Raw genomic sequence first — 20,054 nt, forward strand, 5'->3', positions numbered from 1 at the left:
GTCAGCAAATTATATCATCATCCATTCAGTTGCCCACATCAGAAAAATAGGTACAACTCTTAAAACCTCTCAACTTCCACATCCAAACAATCATGAAACGCTTTAACTTCTTCTGACTTATCTCAGAAATCCATCTACTTTTCTTCATTCTCAACATCACCATCAATAGTTAAGGGGATTGACCTCTTGAAAATAAATTAGTTCTTTCCTGTTATAATTCAAGCACGTTTATGAATATCACCTTAGCATATAGAATTAATTCTCTTCCAAGTAAGAGTGATTAATCCAGTTGATATAAATTAAGATATGGTTATCCCTTCACACTCAGTGTCATTCAGTAACAGCTACCACTTCAAATAAGCTGTGGTTTTAAAAGCCGAATTTTTCTTCCTTTTCTTTTATTTCCATAAAAAGTTTTTGGAGATAGGATGTTACTATACAGACTGGAGTGCAAGTGGCTATTCACAAGTACAATAATAGCTCTTAACAGCCTTGAACTCCTGGCCTCAAGCAATCCTCCCACTTCAGTGTCTGGAGCAGTTTGGGACTACAGGCACATATCACTGTCCCTGGCTCTTTCTATTAATATTATGTAATTTACACATTTAATAACAAATTCTGTATTTTCAAAACTTAATTCTCTCACCAATTCTGATACCCTTCTTGAAATTTCAATGAAAACTGAGAGACATAAAAGCAGCTATGCTCATCAGCAAATAGAAATGAGTACTAGATTAATAAGACACTTAGATTTGGTCAATATTTTATATACTAACAAATACAATAAAAAATGGACATGTAACAGATCGCTTTTTTTTTTCTTTTTTTTTTCAGATCGCTTTTTAAAGTACAAATTCATTTTAAGTATAAATCAACGTTATCCTCATTTAAAATATTTAGGCACAAAATATTTTAATTCTTCACTATTAAAGCAAAACCTTTAAAGCCATCCTTAACTTCTTTCTTTTTTTTTTTTTTGTAGAGACAGAGTCTCACTTTATGGCCCTCGGTAGAGTGCCGTGGCCTCACACAGCTCACAGCAACCTCCAACTCCTGGGCTTCAGCGATTCTCTTGCCTCAGCCTCCCAAGTAGCTGGAACTACAGGCGCCCGCCACAACGCCCGGATATTTTTTGGTTGCAGTTCAGCCGGGGCCGGGTTTGAACCCGCCACCCTTGGTATATGGGGCCGGCGCCTTACCAACTGAGCCACAGGCGCCGCCCCTTAATTTCTTTCTTTCTCTCACATCAGCAAATTCTGTCAGCTCTATTTTCAAAATTATACCAAAACTGAATACTTGTCTACTTCTTCAAATCGCTATTATGTCTCTCATCTGGACTTATGCAGTAGCCTCCTAAATGTTCTGCCTACTTAGACTCTGATGGCATTACAATCTCTTCTCTCACATCATGGCACTTAACTGGTTAAAAACCCTCTGAAAGCTTCTCATTAGACACTCAAAATAAAATCCAAAGTCCTTCTACCTAATGATTCAATTCCTAGGCCACTTCTCTCACCTCATATTTCTATTACAGTCTATCTCTAATACTCCAGCCATCTGGTCTTCAAACATATCAGACATAATCCAGTCTTGTTCTCTCTACAGTGGTCTCTCCTTGCATATTCATATAATTACGTCTTCATATTATTTAGGATTCTGCTCAAATGCCACCTTTTCAGAAAGACCTAACATAACACTCCATCACTTCTATATTTTTAGCTCCTATACCTTAACAGCATTCACTGGCTGATATAATATTATACACTTGTTAGTCAACGGTCTCCCCTCCCCCCAAATTAAAGCTTCATGAAGGCAGGTTTCACTTCTTTTATTAGCACTGTATCCCCAGTAACTAAAATAGTACCTAGTACATAACATTCAGTAAGCATTTTTTAAATTAAATAAACTCAAGACCATGTGACTATAGCAACAAAAGCAATCAATTTTTAACCTATGACATACCATCATATTCTTTTTGAATAAACTTTTCCAAGCCAATTAAAATTTGCTCCCTGTTGTGTTGTTCAGAGAAAGGTGGTGATAACTCATCTAGGTTTAAAAAAAAAAAAAAGGAAAAAGAAAAGTAAGGAAAATAGAATCTGAAAACATCTTCGAGTTTTTGCCATAAAATTTTTACAGTTTTTAAAAATTTTACAATGTCTTCATTATTTGTTAACTTTTTTGACCTTAAAACCATAAACGTTACTGAAGGAGGGGAAAGGAAAAGGGACAGGACAAAAATAATGTTTAAAGATCAATGTACATTTTACATGATCATTTTCCCTATGAGATATTTACCAGTATGTCATCAAACTATTTAACACTATTTTCTTCACACATTCCACTCTTTCCAATAACCATGCTTGTTTTCCTCTTTTGTTAAGACTGTATTCATATTGTACATTAGGCACTAGGGCTATTCAAATCTAATAGTTCCCTCAACTGCCTGGTCAAGATTTCATATCTTCCATATAAACTGCTTTGAAAACCAGCTTTTAATGATCTTTCCTTATTCCATTTCTTTAATTCTCCAAACTACATGCTATAGTCCAGCATCTGATTTTATACTGTCTTTTCAGTTTTTAGTTATTGCATTTAAATTCATCTTATTTTTCCAAGTAAGACCATACATTCTTAAGAACAAAGTATTTTTCTTATCTCCTCTTCCAGATTCACCCCCAAAAGTTAATATAGTAACAAGAACAAAGCAGTAATTTATTATAATTTTGCCATAAAGAATTAAATTAATATTCAGTTTTTTAAAAAATAAACATATCAGTGGTTACAGAGGGAGTTGAAAAATGAAATACAGGCAATTTGCTTTTAGTGCAGTAAAACTATTCTGTATGAAACTCTATTAATGAATATATGACACAACACAGTCAACAAAACCAACAGAACTCTGCAGCACAAAGAGCGTCCCTTAATATATGCAAATTTAAAAAACTTGGGTGGCGCCTGTGGCTCAAGGAGTAGAGTGCCAGCCCCATATGCTAAGGGTGGTGGGTTCGAGCCCAGCCTTGGCCAAAAAAAACTTATCTAGTAGATCAGGGGATCTCAGGATGTGAGGCAGACTATGACAAAAGAATCCAACTATATTATAAATATATGAAACAACTTCACCCAAAGGACTGAGAGGAAAGGTGCTAACCTTGGTAAATCTGAACATGAGTGGAACCTGTAAGACTGAGGGCAACAAAAATTACACATAAACACTGTACTTTAGTTGATAAAGTTGTTTCCCAAAGGGGTATGGGTTAACATTTCTGATGCTTGGGCGGCACCTGTGGCTCAAGGAGTAGGGTGCCGGTCCCATATGCTGGAGATGGTGGGTTCAAACCCACCCCCGGCAGAAAACCACAAAAAAAAAAAAAAAAGAGTTGTAAACATTTCTGATGCTGCTATACATATATACTGAAATTGGACAATAAATGGCTGGTAGATGGTGGGAACCAGGTGTCGCATCATTAGAGTGGGAGTTTACAGATAAGCAAGGAAACAAGGTGAGAATTAACCATATGGTAAGGAATTAGAATTAGAGATTCAGTATATGTTTAGCTTAATATAGATACGATGGTCACACATATAAATACTTACAGAAGAGTGTAATATATATGGCTTAGTACACATATACATACTTTCTCACTCTAAGAAGGCCTCAAAGCAATGACACCCCAGTAATATCAAGCACACCTAGTATTCAGATACTGATTTCTAATACCATTTTCCAACAAAAGGAACCAGGGCTCCATGGAGAAACATCTGATTCTACGACTAGGGCAGAAAATATACATGGTGAGCTAGAGCATCTTATAGTGCCAGAAAGAAAGGAAGTGCTAAAAAACAAACAAACAAAAAAAAAAAACTGGGCACACTGATAGGTATATGTAAAAGGAACCCAGAAGACAACTGAAAGAGCTAACAATGGCTAAATCTGGAATAATTTGAGCAAGAAGACAAAGTAGTAATATTATAACCTGAAGTATAAAATACCCTTGAGTCCACATTGAGATAAATGACTGAATAAAAACAAATGTAATGAACTGCATCTTAATAAAGCTGCTAAAAAACAATATGCTGTGATCCAACCACTCCACTCCAAAATATTTACACAAGAGAAATGAAAGCATGTGGTCCATATCCAGACCCACACATGAACATACACGACAGATTTATCTTTAACAGCCAAAATTTTGAAATGAGCTAAATATTCAACAACAGGTGAATGGATAAACAAATTTTGGTATGCCCATAGAACAGACTACTACCCAGAAATAAAAAGGAATTAACCACTGATAGATATGACATGGGTGAATCTCAAAATAACTATGCTGAGTGAAAGAAGCCAAAACTAACAGAGTACATTCTATGTAATTCAATTTACAGAGAACTCTACAAAATGCAAATTTAATCTATAGTGACAAAAGCAGGTAAGTGGTTGCCTTGCAGGAGGCACATTTTATCTTACTTGGACATAGCAAGTAATTCATAAATGTTTGCTGAGGAACAATATATCAATATATCCCAGGTACTTGACGAATGTTTGTTGAATGAGGCATGCAAGACTTTCCTCCAAATATCCTTATAGACTTATCTTTCTCTATTGCCTTTCTTAAACCCCACTACATCAAACACATTATGCACTCTATGCTTCTAGGCATAATGTAAAAATGCAGTTCAAAGTCCATCTCAAATACTACATCATTACTCCTGATTCCTCTGATCCCAGTTAAAATTGTGTTTGCACTGCCTTTGTTTACCAATACTACAGCACATAACACATTCTGCTTCCAATTATAGCAATTTACATAGTCTTCTACATCCATCTAGACCTGTGTTTTACAAGGGCAATGCAATAACCGAAATGTTAAAGAAATGTTAACTAGGCTTGGCGCCCATCCTCAGTGGTTAGGGCGCCAGGGCTGGTGAGTTCGAACCCGACCAGGGCCTGCTAAACCACAATGACAATAGGCTCAGCACCCATACCTCAGTGAGTAGAGCACCAGCCACATACACCAAGGCTGGGGGGTACGAGCTCGATAAGTAACAATGACAACTGTAACCAAATAAATAGCCGGGCGTTGTAGCAGGCACCTACAGTCAACTACTCAAAAGGCTGAGGCAAGAGAATCGCTCAAGCCCAAGAGTTTGAGATTAATGTGAGCTGTGATGCCACAGTACTCTACCAAAGGTGACACGGTGAGACTCTGTCTCAAAAAAAAAAAAGAAAGAAAAAGAAAAAACGAAATATTAACTAGACTGTCTAGTGCAATAATCACTAGCCACATGCAGTTAGTGCTTATTAGAAATGTGTCTAGCATAATTGAGGAACTTAATTTTTATTTAACTTTAATTGATTTCAATTTAATAGCCTATCATATCAGATTGCTCAGATCCAAGGTCTAAGCTCCTTAAAATCATTTACAACACTGCCCTGCACATAACAGTCATTGACTAAGTATCTGTGCTTGGGGCTTTATAAACTATTCAAAAACCTCTGCCAAAATAAAATGTAAGCTTTTTCACAACGAGTTTGCCGCCAGAACACAGGTCTTGTGAAAACCGCCCATACGATCCAAAATGGGGAAGGAAAAGACTCATATCAACATCGTTGTCATTGGACACGTAGATTCGGGCAAGTCCACCACTACCGGCCATCTGATCTACAAATGTGGTGGCATTGACAAGAGAACCATTGAAAAATTTGAGAAAGAGGCTGCTGAGATGGGAAAGGGCTCCTTCAAGTACGCATGGGTCTTGGATAAACTGAAGGCTGATCATGAGCGTGGTATCACCACTGATATCTCCCCGTGGAAATCTGAGACCAGCAAATACTATGTGACTATCACTGATGCCCCAGGACACAGAGACTTTATCAAAAACATGATCACAGGCTCATCTCAGGCTGACTGTGCTGTCCTGATAGTTGCTGCTGGTATTGGTGAATTTGAAGCTGGTATCTTGAAGAATGGGCAGACCCGTGAGCATGCCCTTCTGGCTTACACACTAAGTGTGAAACAACTAATTGTTGGTGTTAACGAGATGGATTCCACTGAGCCGCCCTACAGCCAGAAGAGATACGAGGAAATCGTTAAAGAAGTCAGCACTTACATAAACTGTGGCTCAGTGAGTAGGGCACCAGCCCAATATGCTGAGGGTGGCGGGTTCAAACCCAGCCCCGGTCAAACTGCAACAAAAAATAGCCGGGTGTTGTGGTGGGCGCCTGTAGTCCCAGCTGCTTGGGAGGCTGAGGCAAGAGAATCACGTAAGCCCAAGAGTTAGAGGTTGCTGTGAGCCGTGTGACACCACAGCACTCTACCCGAGGGCGGTACAGCGAGACTCTGTCTCTACAAAAAAAAAGAAAAAAAAAAAAAAAAAGAAAATTGGCTACAACCCTGACACAGTGGCATTCGTGCCAATTTCTGGTTGGAATGGTGACAACATGTTGGAGCCAAGTGCAAACATGCCTTGGTTCAAGGGATGGCAAGTCACCCGGAAGGATGGCAATGCCAGTGGAACCACGTTGCTTGAAGCTCTGGATTGCATTCTGCCACCAACTCGTCCAACTGACAAGCCCTTGCGTCTGCCTCTGCAGGATGTCTACAAAATTGGTGGTATTGGTACTGTCCCTGTGGGCCGAGTGGAGGCTGGTGTTCTCAAACCTGGCATGGTGGTCACCTTTGCTCCAGTTAATGTTACAACTGAAGTTAAAGTCTGTTGAAATGCACCATGAAGCTTTGAGTGAAGCTCTTCCAGGAGACAACGTGGGCTTCAATGTCAAGAATGTGTCTGTCAAAGATGTTTGTCGTGGCAATGTTGCTGGTGATAGCAAAAATGACCCACCAATGGAAGCAGCTAGCTTCACTGCTCAGGTGATTATCCTGAACCATCCAGGCCAAATTAGTGCTGCCTACGCTCCTGTACTGGATTGTCACACAGCTCACATTGCCTGCAAGTTTGCTGAGCTGAAGGAAAAGATTGACCGCCGCTCTGGTAAAAAGCTGGAAGATGGCCCTAAATTCCTGAAATCCGGTGACGCCGCCATCGTCGATATGGTTCCTGGCAAACCCATGTGTGTTCAGAGCTTCTCAGATTATCCTCCTCTGGGTCGTTTCGCTGTTCGTTAACATGAGACAGACAGTTGCTGTTGGTGTCATCAAAGCAGTGGACAAGAAGGCTGCTGGAGCTGGCAGGGTCACCAAGTCTGCCCAGAAAGCTCAGAAGGCTAAATGAATATTATCTCTAATACCTGCCACCCCAGTCTTAATCAGTGGTAGAAGAACGGTCTCAGAACTGTTTGTTTCAATTGGCCATTTAAGTTTAACAGTAAAAGACTGGTTAATGATAACAATGCATGGTAAAACCTTTAGAAGGAAAGGAAAATGTTTTATGGACCATTTGTTTCTTTTTGTGTGGCAGTTTTAAGTTATTGGTTTTTAAAATCAGTACTTTTTAATGGAAACGACATGACCAAAAATCTGTCACAGAATTTTGAGACCCATTAAAACAAAGTTTAATGAGAAAAAAAATAAAACAAAAAAATAAAATGTAAGCAACCTGTTTTTATATTAGAAAATAAATAATTCCACAACATAAAAAAATACTTAATATCAAAGAAAAACTCTAGTCCCAGTAGTTATATTGATAAAAAGACTTACCAAAACATCTTTTACATACTAAATCAAGTACTTCTCGAAATCGGTTTGTCATTGGTGGTAGAGGTTTTAGATCAATTTTCCTGAAATCCTCAGGGCAATCATTTTTTGAATGGCCATCCTTTTTGCAGATGCTGCATACTATCGTTGGTGGCTATACAAAGGTAAAAAAATAATCTAATAATCTAATAAACTTTTGACAAATGTCATTACTTAGAATGTGAATCCAAAATCAATCTTTTATATAACTCAGTTCTGATAACCTGTGCTTTCAAGAGGCTGAAAACACAAAAGCAAAAAAATGTTAATGAAGTACAGTGTGATATAAAAAAACCTTTTTGAGTCAACCACTTTTTCTCTCCCACTAAAATTATATCAAGGAGTAAACTTACCTGAAGATGTAAAATACAGAAAATGCCAGGAGATACATACAGAAGGTATGGGTTAATTCAAACAACTTGATCAGTTCCCAAAAGGAAATATATGAGTTTTATTTTTATTTTACTAAGACCTAGCAAAGTAGACTATAAAGAAATTTTAAGTTACAGCTTTCATTTCACTCCAAAAATTTTCTATCTTCAAAATCAACCAATCACAGAACCCTCTGATGCAAAAATTAATTAATTAATTAATTATTTAAAAATCCATGACATATTTAGGCAGGAAATTCTAAAACAAAAAAAGTTAGATACTAATAAAAATAAATAAATAACTAGCTCAGCATTGTGGCAGGTGCCTATTGTCGCCCCCCCACTCCTGGGGGTTCTGTGATTGGTTGATTTTGAAGATAGAAAATTAATTACATTAGCACTCAAAAAACCAAACTGTGAATTAACTTCATCCAAAGAACAACTCCTACTCAGTAGCCACTAAATGGACTACAAACCATACTACCATTTTAAATGTATCACAGTGGAGCATCAGACAAATGGTTAAAACAGTAAAAATTCATGCCAACTAGCTGAAAAATTACATATAGTTAAAGAAGACCCCTTTTCTTTTTCCTTATTGTAATACACCCAGAAAGGTGTATTACAATAAGGAAAAGACGCTACAGTTAGCGTCTTCCTCCAGTTTTACCCTAGACATTCACAAACTCTAAAGCAAATTACATACAGAAACCTTTGCAGTAATGCTATACTGTGTGCTAATTAACACTATCAACTTTTCCAGGCTGGGTCCTGTGGCTCATGTCTGTTATCCTGGCCCTCCGGGAGGCCAAGGCAGGTGGACTGCTTGAGACCAGGAGTTCGAAACCAGCCAGAGCAAGAGCGATATCCTATCTCCGCTAAAAGTGGAAAAACTAGGGCGGTGCCTGTGGTTCAGTGGGTAGGGCGCCAGCCCCATGTACGGAGGGTGGTGGATTCAAACCCAGCCCTGGCCAAATTGCAACAACAACAAAAAATGGCCGGGTGTTGTGGCGGGCATCTGTAGTCCCAGCTACCCAGGAGGCTGAGGCAAGAGAATCACCTAAGCCCAGGATTTGGAGGTTGCTGTGAGCTGGGTGACGCCACGGCACACCGAGGGCGATAAAGTGAGACTCTGCCTCTACAAGAAATAAATAAATAAATAGCTCAGCGTTGTGGCAGGTGCTTATTGTCCCAGCTACTTGGGAGCCTGAGGCAACAGAAGAGAATCACTTGAGCACAAGAGTTTGAGGGAGCTGTGAGGTATGACACCATGGCACTCTTACACAGGGTGACAGACTGAGACTATGATGAAAATTAATTAATTAATTAATTTTAAAAAATCCATGACATATTTAGGCAGGAAATTCTAAAACAAAAAAAGTTAGATAACTAATAAAAATTAAAATTGGAGAAACAGTCCTTACCCTAAGTTTCCAGGAAAAAAAAAACAATATAAAGTATAAGTAATATAAACTGCAGTTATATAATTCAGAAGTTTTTCTATATATCAGCCATTTACTTCATCCTTTCAATTGTCTTAATTGCCTTAAATACTGCAACTTACATAAACTGCAACCAATGTGTACTTACATAGAATGAAGAAATACTGCTTAAAGGGGTGGGGGAAAGGGGGAGGTGTTTGTCAAAGCGTACAAAGTTTCATTTATGCAAAATAAATAAGTTCTGGAGATCTACTATACAATGTAAAGCCTATGTTTAACAATACTGTATTATAATCTTAAATTTTCTAAGAGATCAAATATTAAGTGTTCTTACCACAAAAGGAAAGTGAGAGGGGGGAGGATTTTTAGAGATGATGGACAAATTAATGGCATTGATAGTGATGATTTCCCAGGCATATATGTGTCTCTAAACACATCCCATTGCATACATCAAATATCTACAGACTTTTGAATATATATATTCTTTTATATTCAGTAAAACCAATTTTTAAACAAAAAATACTGCTTCGTAATTATGTTAAAAATTGTAAAGCTTATCAATGAGTAATTATGGATAAAACTGGATGACTTTATCAGTTTTTTTTTTTTGTAGAGACAGAGTCTGACTTTATGGCCCTCCGTAGAGTGCCGTGGCATCACACAGCTCACAGCAACCTCCAACTCCTGGGCTTAAGCGATTCTCCTGCCTCAGCCTCCCGAGTAGCTGGGACTACAGGCGCCCGCCACAACGCCCAGCTATTTTTTGGTTGCAGTTCAGCCGGGGCCGGGCTTGAACCCGCCACCCTCAGTATATGGGGCCGGCGCCTTACCGACTGAGCCACAGGCGCCGCCCGACTTTATCAGTTTTTAAAAAAATATTCTACTTGTCTGACATATGATCTATATAATCATTTCTTCATTTGGATGATATTTCAATTATGTGCACCGCACTTAAAGCAACATTACTTAGCTAAAACTTTTTTTTTTTTTTTTTTTTTGAGAAAGAGCCTCAAGCTGTTGCCCCAGGTAAGTACTGTGGCATCACTGCTCACAGCAACCTCCAACTCTTGGACTCAAGCAATCCTCTTACCTCAGTTTTTCTATTTTTAGTAGAAATGGAGGTCTTGCTCTAGCTCAGGCTGGTCTCAAACTGGTGAGCTCAAGCAATCCATCCACTTTGGCCTCCCAGAGTGCTAGGATTACAGACGTGAGCTCCTATACCTGGCCATAAAACTTTCCTTGATTAACAAAGCAGTTACTGTTTATTTTCTGTTCATTGGGGCATTTTCTAAGACTTAATGAGTTAAAAGTTCAGATTATGCCACTTTAAAAGTATAAGAATTAGGGTCGGCGCCTGTGGCTCAAGGAGTAGGGCGCCGGTCCCATATGCCGGAGGTGGCGGGTTCAAACCTAGCCCTAGCCAAAAACAAAAGTATAAGAATTAGAATTCCCATAATTTAGTAAGGAATAAGGCAAAATCCAGCAAAGATCTATAGCAAAGACAGAATCCAGGTTCTTCTCATTTTTGATTCCCAACCTTAGTTTCCTTCAACTACCCTTTAGTATGCTTATAGTCTTCCCCTCACCAAAAACCGAATTCTTTGAGACAGAGTCTCACTTTGCCTCCCTTGGTAGAGAGCCCTGGAGTCACAGCTCACAGCAACCTCAAACATATGGGCTTACAATTCTCTTGCCTCAGCCTCCCAAGCAGCTGGGACTACAGGCATCCGCCAAAATACCAGGCTATTTTTAGAGATGAGGTCTTGCTCAGGGTGGTCTCAAACCCGTGAGCTCAAGCAATCTACCCACTTCGGCATTCCAGAGTGCTAAGAATGCAGGCATGAACCACCGCACCCAGCGCTAAAACCAAATTCTTTAAAATAGCATACTACACTGCCAGGGTGCAGTGGCTCATGACCGTAAATCCCAGTACTTTGGGACGCCAAAGTGGATGGACTGCCTGAGTTCGAGAGTCGGAGACCAGTCTGGGCCAGAACAAGACCTCGTCTCCAAAAATAGCCAGGTGTTAATAGCAGGTGCCTGTAGTCCCAGCTACCAGGGAGGCTGAGGCAAGAGGATCACATGAGCCCCAGAGTTTGAGGCTGCTCTGAGCTATGACACAATGGCACTCTACCAAGGGTGACAAAATGAGACTCTGTCTCAAAAAATAAAATAAAATAGTATAATATAGGGTAAGGGGACAAAGAAAAAAATAGAATACTATAATATACAAACCTTGTATTCTTTCTGGAAGAAAAATAATTTATATATATATATCAATCAAGCAAAATTTTAAATATATGTTGCCTTTGCTAAATTGTTTTTCATAAAACATCAAATGAATCCTTTCATATATGAGAAACTCAATAAAACCAATTAGTAATAGAGTGATGAAAGCTTTTAAGGTTTTATATACATTAGCTAAAAGCAACTATAGGAAAAAGGCAAAAAGTAAAATACATGCTGAAGTATCATTCCAAAACAACAGTAACCACCATATAAGCTATTCTTACATTTCTAAATCTAAAAATTATAAAGAAGTACAGTATCATACAACAAAATCTTACAGATTGATTACAAACTATATCCTACCTTGCCAGAGGTTAAAATAAACTTATCAAACACATAATATAATTCCTGGGTCGGAAGATTATCATCATCCTTAAGGTCAGATGCATCTTCTGTAGCTTTGCAGTTATAAGAGGTAGCCGATGTGTTGGTGCACACAATCTGGAGTGAACTGTCTGTTTCTAAATCTGATCTGCAATCTGTTCCAGCAGACTCATCTGAGTCTGGGGACTTAGACAAATCCATGCAATTACACTGACTGAGCTCCTTTTTTAAACAAGTTTCTGAAGGTACTAAATCATCTTGTTTCTTCACTGATTTTGTCTCTAATTCACTGCCTCCGCTGGTAGAAAGAGATGAAGATCCCCGTCCACAGACAGCCAAACCTAGTTCATTTACCAACAAACTTTCATTGTCATTAATACATCTCTGTGATGTACATTCCATTTCATCATATTTATCAGGTTGATTTCTTTCTGCATTTATTTTCTCTGTGCTTTCCCTAAACAAAATGCTACAGTTGGTTGCCATATTGTCAGACTTCACTGGTTTCTTATTGCTTATTTTTCCCTTTTCTTTTTTCTTAAAGTCCACTGTAGACTTATTTCCACCCTTCCTTTGAGGACAGGCAAAATACCGATAAGCTGCCCTGAATCTCTCCACAACATACTCATAAACAAGCTGGCTGTTTAAGCTCCGTGCAACATTCCTCTTGACCGAAAATGGATCTAGTAAAAAAAAAAAAAAAAACAAGTAGTCAACAGCTAAGTCTCCACTAAACAAACTACATTTCCAAGCTTACACAAATAAATCCTAACTGTCAGATTATAAGCAAAGTACATTTTCCCAAGGTTTTTCTAACCTAGAGTCCCAATGAAAATTTCTGAAACCTGAGTTGGGAAATACAGTACCAACATCCTTTCCTTTGTCTCTCCCATAAAGGAAAAAACTGAAAGAACTATAGGAAAAAAACTAATAAGAAAATGGCTGAGAAGGCCAACTCAGTAATTATAAAGTTTCACTGATGGAATTGCTGAAAAAAGGAGCTATGCCAATACACTCCAATACATTATCACTGAATAAAAATTTTCAAGTTCCAGGAGCCTTAACAGTGTTCATCTCTTGTCATAATCTTCTTTAATATTAGTTATAAGCTCTTTGCAATTTAAATAAAACACAACCTAGGGTGGCGCCTGTGGCTCAGTGAGTAGGGCACCGGCCCCATATACCGAGGGTGGTGGATTCAAACCTAGCCCTGGCCAAACAGCAACAAAAAATAGCCGGGCGTTGTGGCGGGCACCTGTAGTCCCAGCTTCATGGGAGGCTGAAGCAAGAGAACTGCCTAAGCCCAGGAGCTGGAGGTTGCTGTGAGCTGTGATGCCAAAGCACTCTACCGAGAGCAACTAAGTGAAACTCTGTCTCAAAAAATAATAATAAAATAAACAAATAAATAAAACACAAACTAAAACTCTCAAAGCTTCAACTTGAAAAACACTGATTTTAGGTTTAACTTTAGTAAGATCAGAAAAATAAAGAAAGAAAAGTAAAAAGAGAACTAAAAAGTAAAAATTATACCAAAATTTAAACCACGATCCAATCTAAAATGGCAACCCTCAAAAGTCTTGCATCAATTGCACTCTCATCATTAAGCACATATAACAAACTTCTAAAAGGTGAATTACCAGATTTTTACATTTATTTATATGTAAATAAGCCCCAGGAAAAAAAAAATAGTGCCACCCAAAAGACAAAATATCTGTTTTCCACTATTAAAGATTAAGTAAAAGGATTAAAAGGCCAGGCTTCAAATTGTTAAAATCGGGGCATCTATTACTTTTTGCTGTTATTTATAATTCTAGCACTCTTTGGGAGGCTGAGATTGGGTGAATTGGTTGAGCTCAGAAGTTCAAGACAGCCTGAGCAAGAGGGAGGAGACCCCATCCCTACTTAAAAACTAGCTGGATGTTGTGGCCAGTACCTATAATTCCAACTACTCAGGAGGCTAAGGCAAGAGGACCACCTGAACCCAAGAGTTTGAGGTTGCTATGAGCTGTGATGATGCCACAGCACTCTATACAGGGCAACGGCATGAGACTCTGCCTCACAAATAAATAAATAAATACATTAAAATTTTAAAAAAAATCCTAGGCTTTAAAAAACATTTCCTAGCTTCTTTCTCCCTTTTCAAAGAAAAGAAAAAGGCAAAAAAAAAAGAGAAAGAGACAGAGAAAGAGAGAGGGGCTGGCAGGTTCAAACCCAGCCCAGGCCAGCTAAGCAACAATGACAAATGAGACAAAAAATAGCTGGGTGTTGTGGTGGTGCCTGTAGTCCCAGCTACTTGGGAGGCTGAGGCAAGAGAATTGCTTAAGCCCAAGAGTTTGAGGTTGCTGTGAGCTGTGACACCACAGCACTCTACCAAAGGCAACATAGAAAGACTATCTCAAAAAAAAAAAAAAGAGAGAGATAAATTATGGTTGGAGGCTTCAGCATTCATTTACTATGTGCAAGAGAGTACAAGAGGTAAGTACGTTTGTCTACTTCAGAATATTTTGGGGTCCAACACACGGTCGAAAAGGCCAGCAGAGGAGTGAGGAAACAGAATAATATGTATGCTGAACAGACTAAAATGATGGACATAATTCAATTTCCTGTCTATAAAACATGAGTGATTGATCAGGAATTTAGAAGCCACTCTACTAATTTCTGTCTCTACAAAAATTTCGAGGTTCCTAAATCTCAATGTGGAACCCTGTGTGTCAATATCAATTATTCTTTTTTCCTTTAACTTAGCCACATTTAACAGATAGTACTTAAGAAAACAAAAACTGACCTTTAAATTAAAATTCAACATAATCTCATGACACAAATTTATTCAAAAAGATGTTCATTTCATGTAGTTTGTTTTTCTCTTTTTTTTAGAGACAGAGTCTCACTATGTTGCCCTGGGTAGAATGCCATGGCGTCACAGCTCACAGTCACCTCAAACTCTTGGTCTTAAGTGAGTCTCTTGCCTCAGCCTCCTGAGTAGCTGGGACTACAGGCGCCCACCTCAACGCCCAGCTATTTTTATGTCGCAGTTCTGTAGCTGGCCCGGGCCGGATTTGAATCTGCCACCTTTGGTGTATATGGCTGACGCTGTAACCACTGTGGTACGGAATCCAAGCCTCATGTAGTAGTCTTAATTTCTATTGTTCTGTATTTCTGTTGTATTCATAGTAACTTCTTTGGTACTCCTGAAATTTTTCATAATTACAAAATAAAGGCACAAAAATAAGCTAATAATGGGGCGCTGGTCCCATATGCCGGAGGTGGCGGGTTCAAATCTAGCCCTGGCCAAAAAAAAAAAAAAATAAGCTAATAATGTTACTAACCAACATAGTTACGTCTCAGAAACCCCCAAATAGGTATTAAGCTTAGAAACCATTACTTGACAAAGAATTAATCAAATATATAATGACAACCTAGCAGCAAATATAGAGCTACAAAAGCAACAAGTAAAACTTATAATGCTAGATTTTAAAATAGATGATAAATGGCATAAAAAAATTTTTCTCCAACTGAAACATAATATTACCTCACCTTCAATAGCTATTCGCCTTTTAGGCCAGTTTTTGTTTTCTCTTGTTAAAATATCTCGTATCCGTACACATATAACATATTCCTCCAAAGCAAAATCCAGTGTGTAAAATTTTAGCAGCTCTAACCATAACTGTCCCAAGGATACCTGATTTGGTGTTTCCAATGTTAAAGGGGACTGGAAAAGAAAAAAATACTTCTCATTTAAGCTTCACGAACTACAGAGTCAATGGATTTTCAGTTAGAAAAGACCTTAGAGATCATATTTTCAAAAACTGAGAATAACTTGCCAAAAAGCAGTTAGAGTAAGAAGCAAAGTTGGGAACAGAACCCCAGTTTACTAACTCCTAGGAATTCTGTATTCTTTCTACCAAAACCAGTGATTCCCAGCCTTGGCTACACATTAGAATCATACAGGAACATTAGAATATACTAATACCTGACTGCCACACCAACACTACCTTCCATCCCCCTCCCAAGACTCTGACTTAACTTAGCTATGGGATTTGCAAAGCTCCCCAAGTGATTCTTATGTGTAGACAAGATTGCAAACCACTACATAATAATTACTACAGCTCCTCATTGCAATAATTACTTTTTAAATGCAAATAAATTCCCTGACTTTCAAAAAAACTAATTCGTTCATTCAACAAACATTTCTGCAGAAGATATGTCCTCAGCATTGTTGAGAATATCATAAAATAGATCTCATGCACTATTCACTCTTCTAAGAGCAGCATATATTAACTATTAGTTCTGATAATTCTATGAAACATATACTACAAGGCAAAGATCTGACTAAAGACTAGCTGGCTACTGGGTCCACGTTGTGAATACTGCCACTTAAATAAGGTGAGGTATTACTTGATAGACTATTAGGACAGGAATAAACAATTTAACAATTACAGTAATGGCTATATGCTAAGACAGACCTCTAATAAATCAGTGGGGTCCTAAATAGAAAGTAATACCTAAATTCCAAAGGAATTGTTTAGATGATGACTGGCTAAAAGTGACCACTAGGCAGCATAAAGACATGAAATACATTCACACATTTAATTCTACAACTATTCACTGAGTGCCTACAAATACTGCCAGGCAGTGTGCTAGGCATTCAGAATGTATCTTGGGGGAGAAACAAAAAGATCCTTTTCTTCACAGAGAAGACAAACTTAAGTAAATCACATAATAAGTTAAAAGATTTGAGTGCTATGGGGGAAAAAAGGCGAATAAAAGGGATAGGAGTGGGAGAGCAGGAGAAGGTTAAAAGTGTTTAACAGAGTGGTCAAGATAAGACTTATTGAAGAGGTGTGATCTGAAGAAGGGGGGAGGTGCTCTAGGAATGGGAAACAGAGCAAACACACAAAGTAGAAGTGTGACTAGCTTTGAAAAGAAAAACAGGAAAACTTGTACGGTAGAGCAAGATGAAAAGTACAAGAGGAAAGTAAAGAGCTACCCAGTAAGGATTTGTTTGGCTTGTTTTCTAAATGAAATGAAGAACATCTAAAGCATTTTAAGTGTGGGGAGGGGAAAGGCCTGATCTGACCTATGTTTTAGAAGAAGCATTCTGATTATTGTGTTCAGAATAGACAATAAGGTCTTTGTCAGTATAGTGGTGTGTAATAAAAAAAGGAAAGAAAATGAAACTGGAAACAAGGGTAGATGCAGGTAAGCCCATTAGGAAGCAGCAACAGTTATCTTGGCCACAAATGATGGTGGCTACGACCAGGATAGTAATAATAGAGGTGGTAGGAATTCATTAAATTCTGAATATAATCTGAAGTAGAGATGACAGGATTTCCTGACAGACTTGATATGGGGTATGAAAGAAAGAAAGGAACAGAGGGTAATTCCAAGGTTTTTCAATAAGCAACTGAAAGGACGGAGTGCCATCAACTCAGATGGGAAAATTGGGTATTGAGTAGGGAGTAAGTTTCAAGGAAGGATCTGGAGTTCAGTTTAGACATATTAACTTTAAGACATTGATCAGACATCTCAGTAGAGACTTTAAATTAACAGTTGGACATAAAATTATGAAGGTTAAGAGACAGGTATAGCTGGAGATTTAAATATGAGAGCCATCATCTTATAAAGGGTACTTAAAATCCACAGGATTAGATGGGATTACCCAAGGACTGTACATACACAAGAAAAGAGAGATCACAAACTGAGCCCTGGAGCACTTACTAGTTAAGAGTCAAACAAATGAGACTAAGAAGGAATAAACTTCTCAGTTTTATTTTTTTTTATTTATTCACTGTTTTTCAGAGAAAGAAGACATCAACTGGCAAGAGAAATTACCACTGGATTTAGTAATGTGGAGGTTTACTGACTTGATGATACAAGTTTTAACAGATAAATGGAGTCAAAGCCTGGTTAGTGTGAGGTTGAGGAAACAGAAATTGAAATAGAGAATACAGATAATTCTTTCAAGAAGTTTTACTGCAAAAGGTAGCAAAGAAATAGCTGGGAGAGGAAGCTGTGTCAGATATTTCTTTAAAATGGGAGAAATAAAAAGCATGACTTGATTTAGCAGAGAATGAAAAATTGTAATTTAGGAGAAAAAGAAGATTTGCTAGACTGATATTCTGGAATAAACAAGAAGGGATAAGAGTGAATGTGCATGTAAAGAAAATGACTTTTATCTTAGATAAGAGCAAAGAAAATTCCTCATGAAAGCAGGCAGCAGCCCAGTACAATGCCTCCCATCTTTAATCTCAGCACTTTGGGACCCCAAAGTGGGATAATCACTTGAGTCCATGACCAAGACCACTCTGGGCAACATAGTGAGACCTCATTTCTACAAAAACAGAAAATAAAAAATAGCCAGGCATGGTGGTGTGTTTTTGTACTCTCAGACTGAGGGGAGGATTGACTGACCCCAGGAGCTGGAGGCATCAATAAGCTGTGATCATGCCACTGCACTGCAGTCTTAGTGATGGGGCAAGATTCTATGTCTTTTTAAAAAAAGCAGGCAGCAGACACAGTATATGTGAGTATGTGAGTACAGGTGGCAGATAACGGGGAGAGTGTGCAGAAGTTCTCTTTTGATTTCTTCAGATTTCTCAAGGAAGTAAGCAAGATTAGCTGACAGTATTGTGCTAAGTTGAGGACAGAGAAATAGAACAGGAAAGTAGAGTTGAATGGAGTAGGGAAGAATATCCAGGAAACTACAAATAATTCAGTATAGCTACAGCAATGACTTCAGGAAACTTTAGGTTTCTGTAATAATAAATCTGTCTACTTCAAAGACTACAACCTTCTGGATGCCGCAATCCAAGTACATTCATCTTTGGTTCACTAGCACTCAAAATAATGACCAGCACATAGCAGGTCCTTAATAAATGAATGTTGAATGATCAAATAAGCAAGCCACCCTGTCATAGAGCACAGGGCCTTTATCCTCTATATAGTCTGGCACTAATTCCCATGTGCTAAAGTTTGGTCAGTGCCCAACTCCTGAAGGAAATTTTCCTTGCCTAGATGAAAAATGATAGAATTACCTCGACATGATTCAAACAATGCAAGTTTTGCAAAATAAAGGATAAATTCATCAGGGTATCTCAATACTGAAAAACTAAACCAGATCAACCCCTCACTTTACAGATGAGGAAAATGAGGCCAAGAGGCGTGCTGAAGGTCAATCTACTATTAAAATAGCTTCAATAGAAGACATCACAAATTCTACAGATAGAAAAGCCAAAAACAAAAACAAAAACAGCTTACTTTGCCATGTTTTTCCTTCATGGCATTACTTTGGTTGTCTGTTTCTGTCTTCTTGGTATCATCTTTTGGTTGGTCTGCCTTAGCTTTGTTTTCCTCAGCAATTGAGTTTTTCTCAGTTGCACTACTTGAATTATATTCCCACTTCACAAACTTCTCTTCTACTATGCCCTTCAGCTGAAAGTCATCCATTCTTTTTGGGTCAAAGCCTTCAATCTATATGAAAAGGCATTCCAAATTGGTAGTGGAAAAATTATTAAAAAAAAAATGGACAAACAGACAAACCAGAATTCCAGCTAAAAAATGTTTGAGCAGAACACTCTGCAAGAGCAAACTACACATATACACGCACATATACATCACAAACTCATGCTTACCCAATTTCCAAGTAAGCAAGGAAGAAGAGGGGGTTTTCTCTGTTGTAGAAAAAACATCACCATTAAAGCAAAACAGTAAGAAGGGATTCCACCATCAGTCTGGGAGTCAATATAACACAACTGCAAAATCAAAGGGGAAATAGTACCATCATTTAGCTTCTTCTATTTTCAAAATAAAAGCAGCTTATTTTTTCTACCTTTATCATTGTAAAAAGCTTAAACAACAAAGCAAAACATAAGGAATAATGTGAAATATCATTACCTAGAAATAATAACCATTAACATGTTGGTGACCATCTTGTC

General features: G+C 38.1%; 1 protein-coding gene and 1 pseudogene across 9 annotated transcripts in view; one reads left to right on the top strand and one right to left on the bottom strand.

Annotated features, from left to right (window-relative positions):
* Positions 1-20,054, bottom strand: part of TUT4 (terminal uridylyl transferase 4) — a 228,991-nt gene that overhangs the window by 36,345 nt on the left and 172,592 nt on the right. For 7 of the 8 annotated variants that reach the window (XM_053576498.1, XM_053576503.1, XM_053576497.1 and 4 more), the window contains 6 exons: positions 19,752-19,871; positions 19,378-19,590; positions 15,655-15,829; positions 12,100-12,803; positions 7,659-7,809; positions 1,963-2,049 (listed from right to left, as the gene is read on the bottom strand). In XM_053576498.1, the coding sequence (XP_053432473.1) occupies positions 1,963-2,049; positions 7,659-7,809; positions 12,100-12,803; positions 15,655-15,829; positions 19,378-19,590; positions 19,752-19,871 (1,450 nt within the window). The remainder of the gene's footprint in view (positions 1-1,962; positions 2,050-7,658; positions 7,810-12,099; positions 12,804-15,654; positions 15,830-19,377; positions 19,591-19,751; positions 19,872-20,054) is intronic. The other variant, XM_053576504.1, reaches the window with a different exon arrangement.
* Positions 5,522-7,529, top strand: LOC128575149 (elongation factor 1-alpha 1-like; annotated as a pseudogene). The gene is made up of 2 exons (XR_008376933.1): positions 5,522-6,126; positions 6,380-7,529. The product of XR_008376933.1 is annotated as an elongation factor 1-alpha 1-like (transcript).

This window comes from Nycticebus coucang, chromosome 22, assembly GCF_027406575.1.
Source record: "Nycticebus coucang isolate mNycCou1 chromosome 22, mNycCou1.pri, whole genome shotgun sequence".
In the NCBI taxonomy this organism is placed as follows: Eukaryota; Metazoa; Chordata; class Mammalia; order Primates; family Lorisidae; genus Nycticebus; species Nycticebus coucang.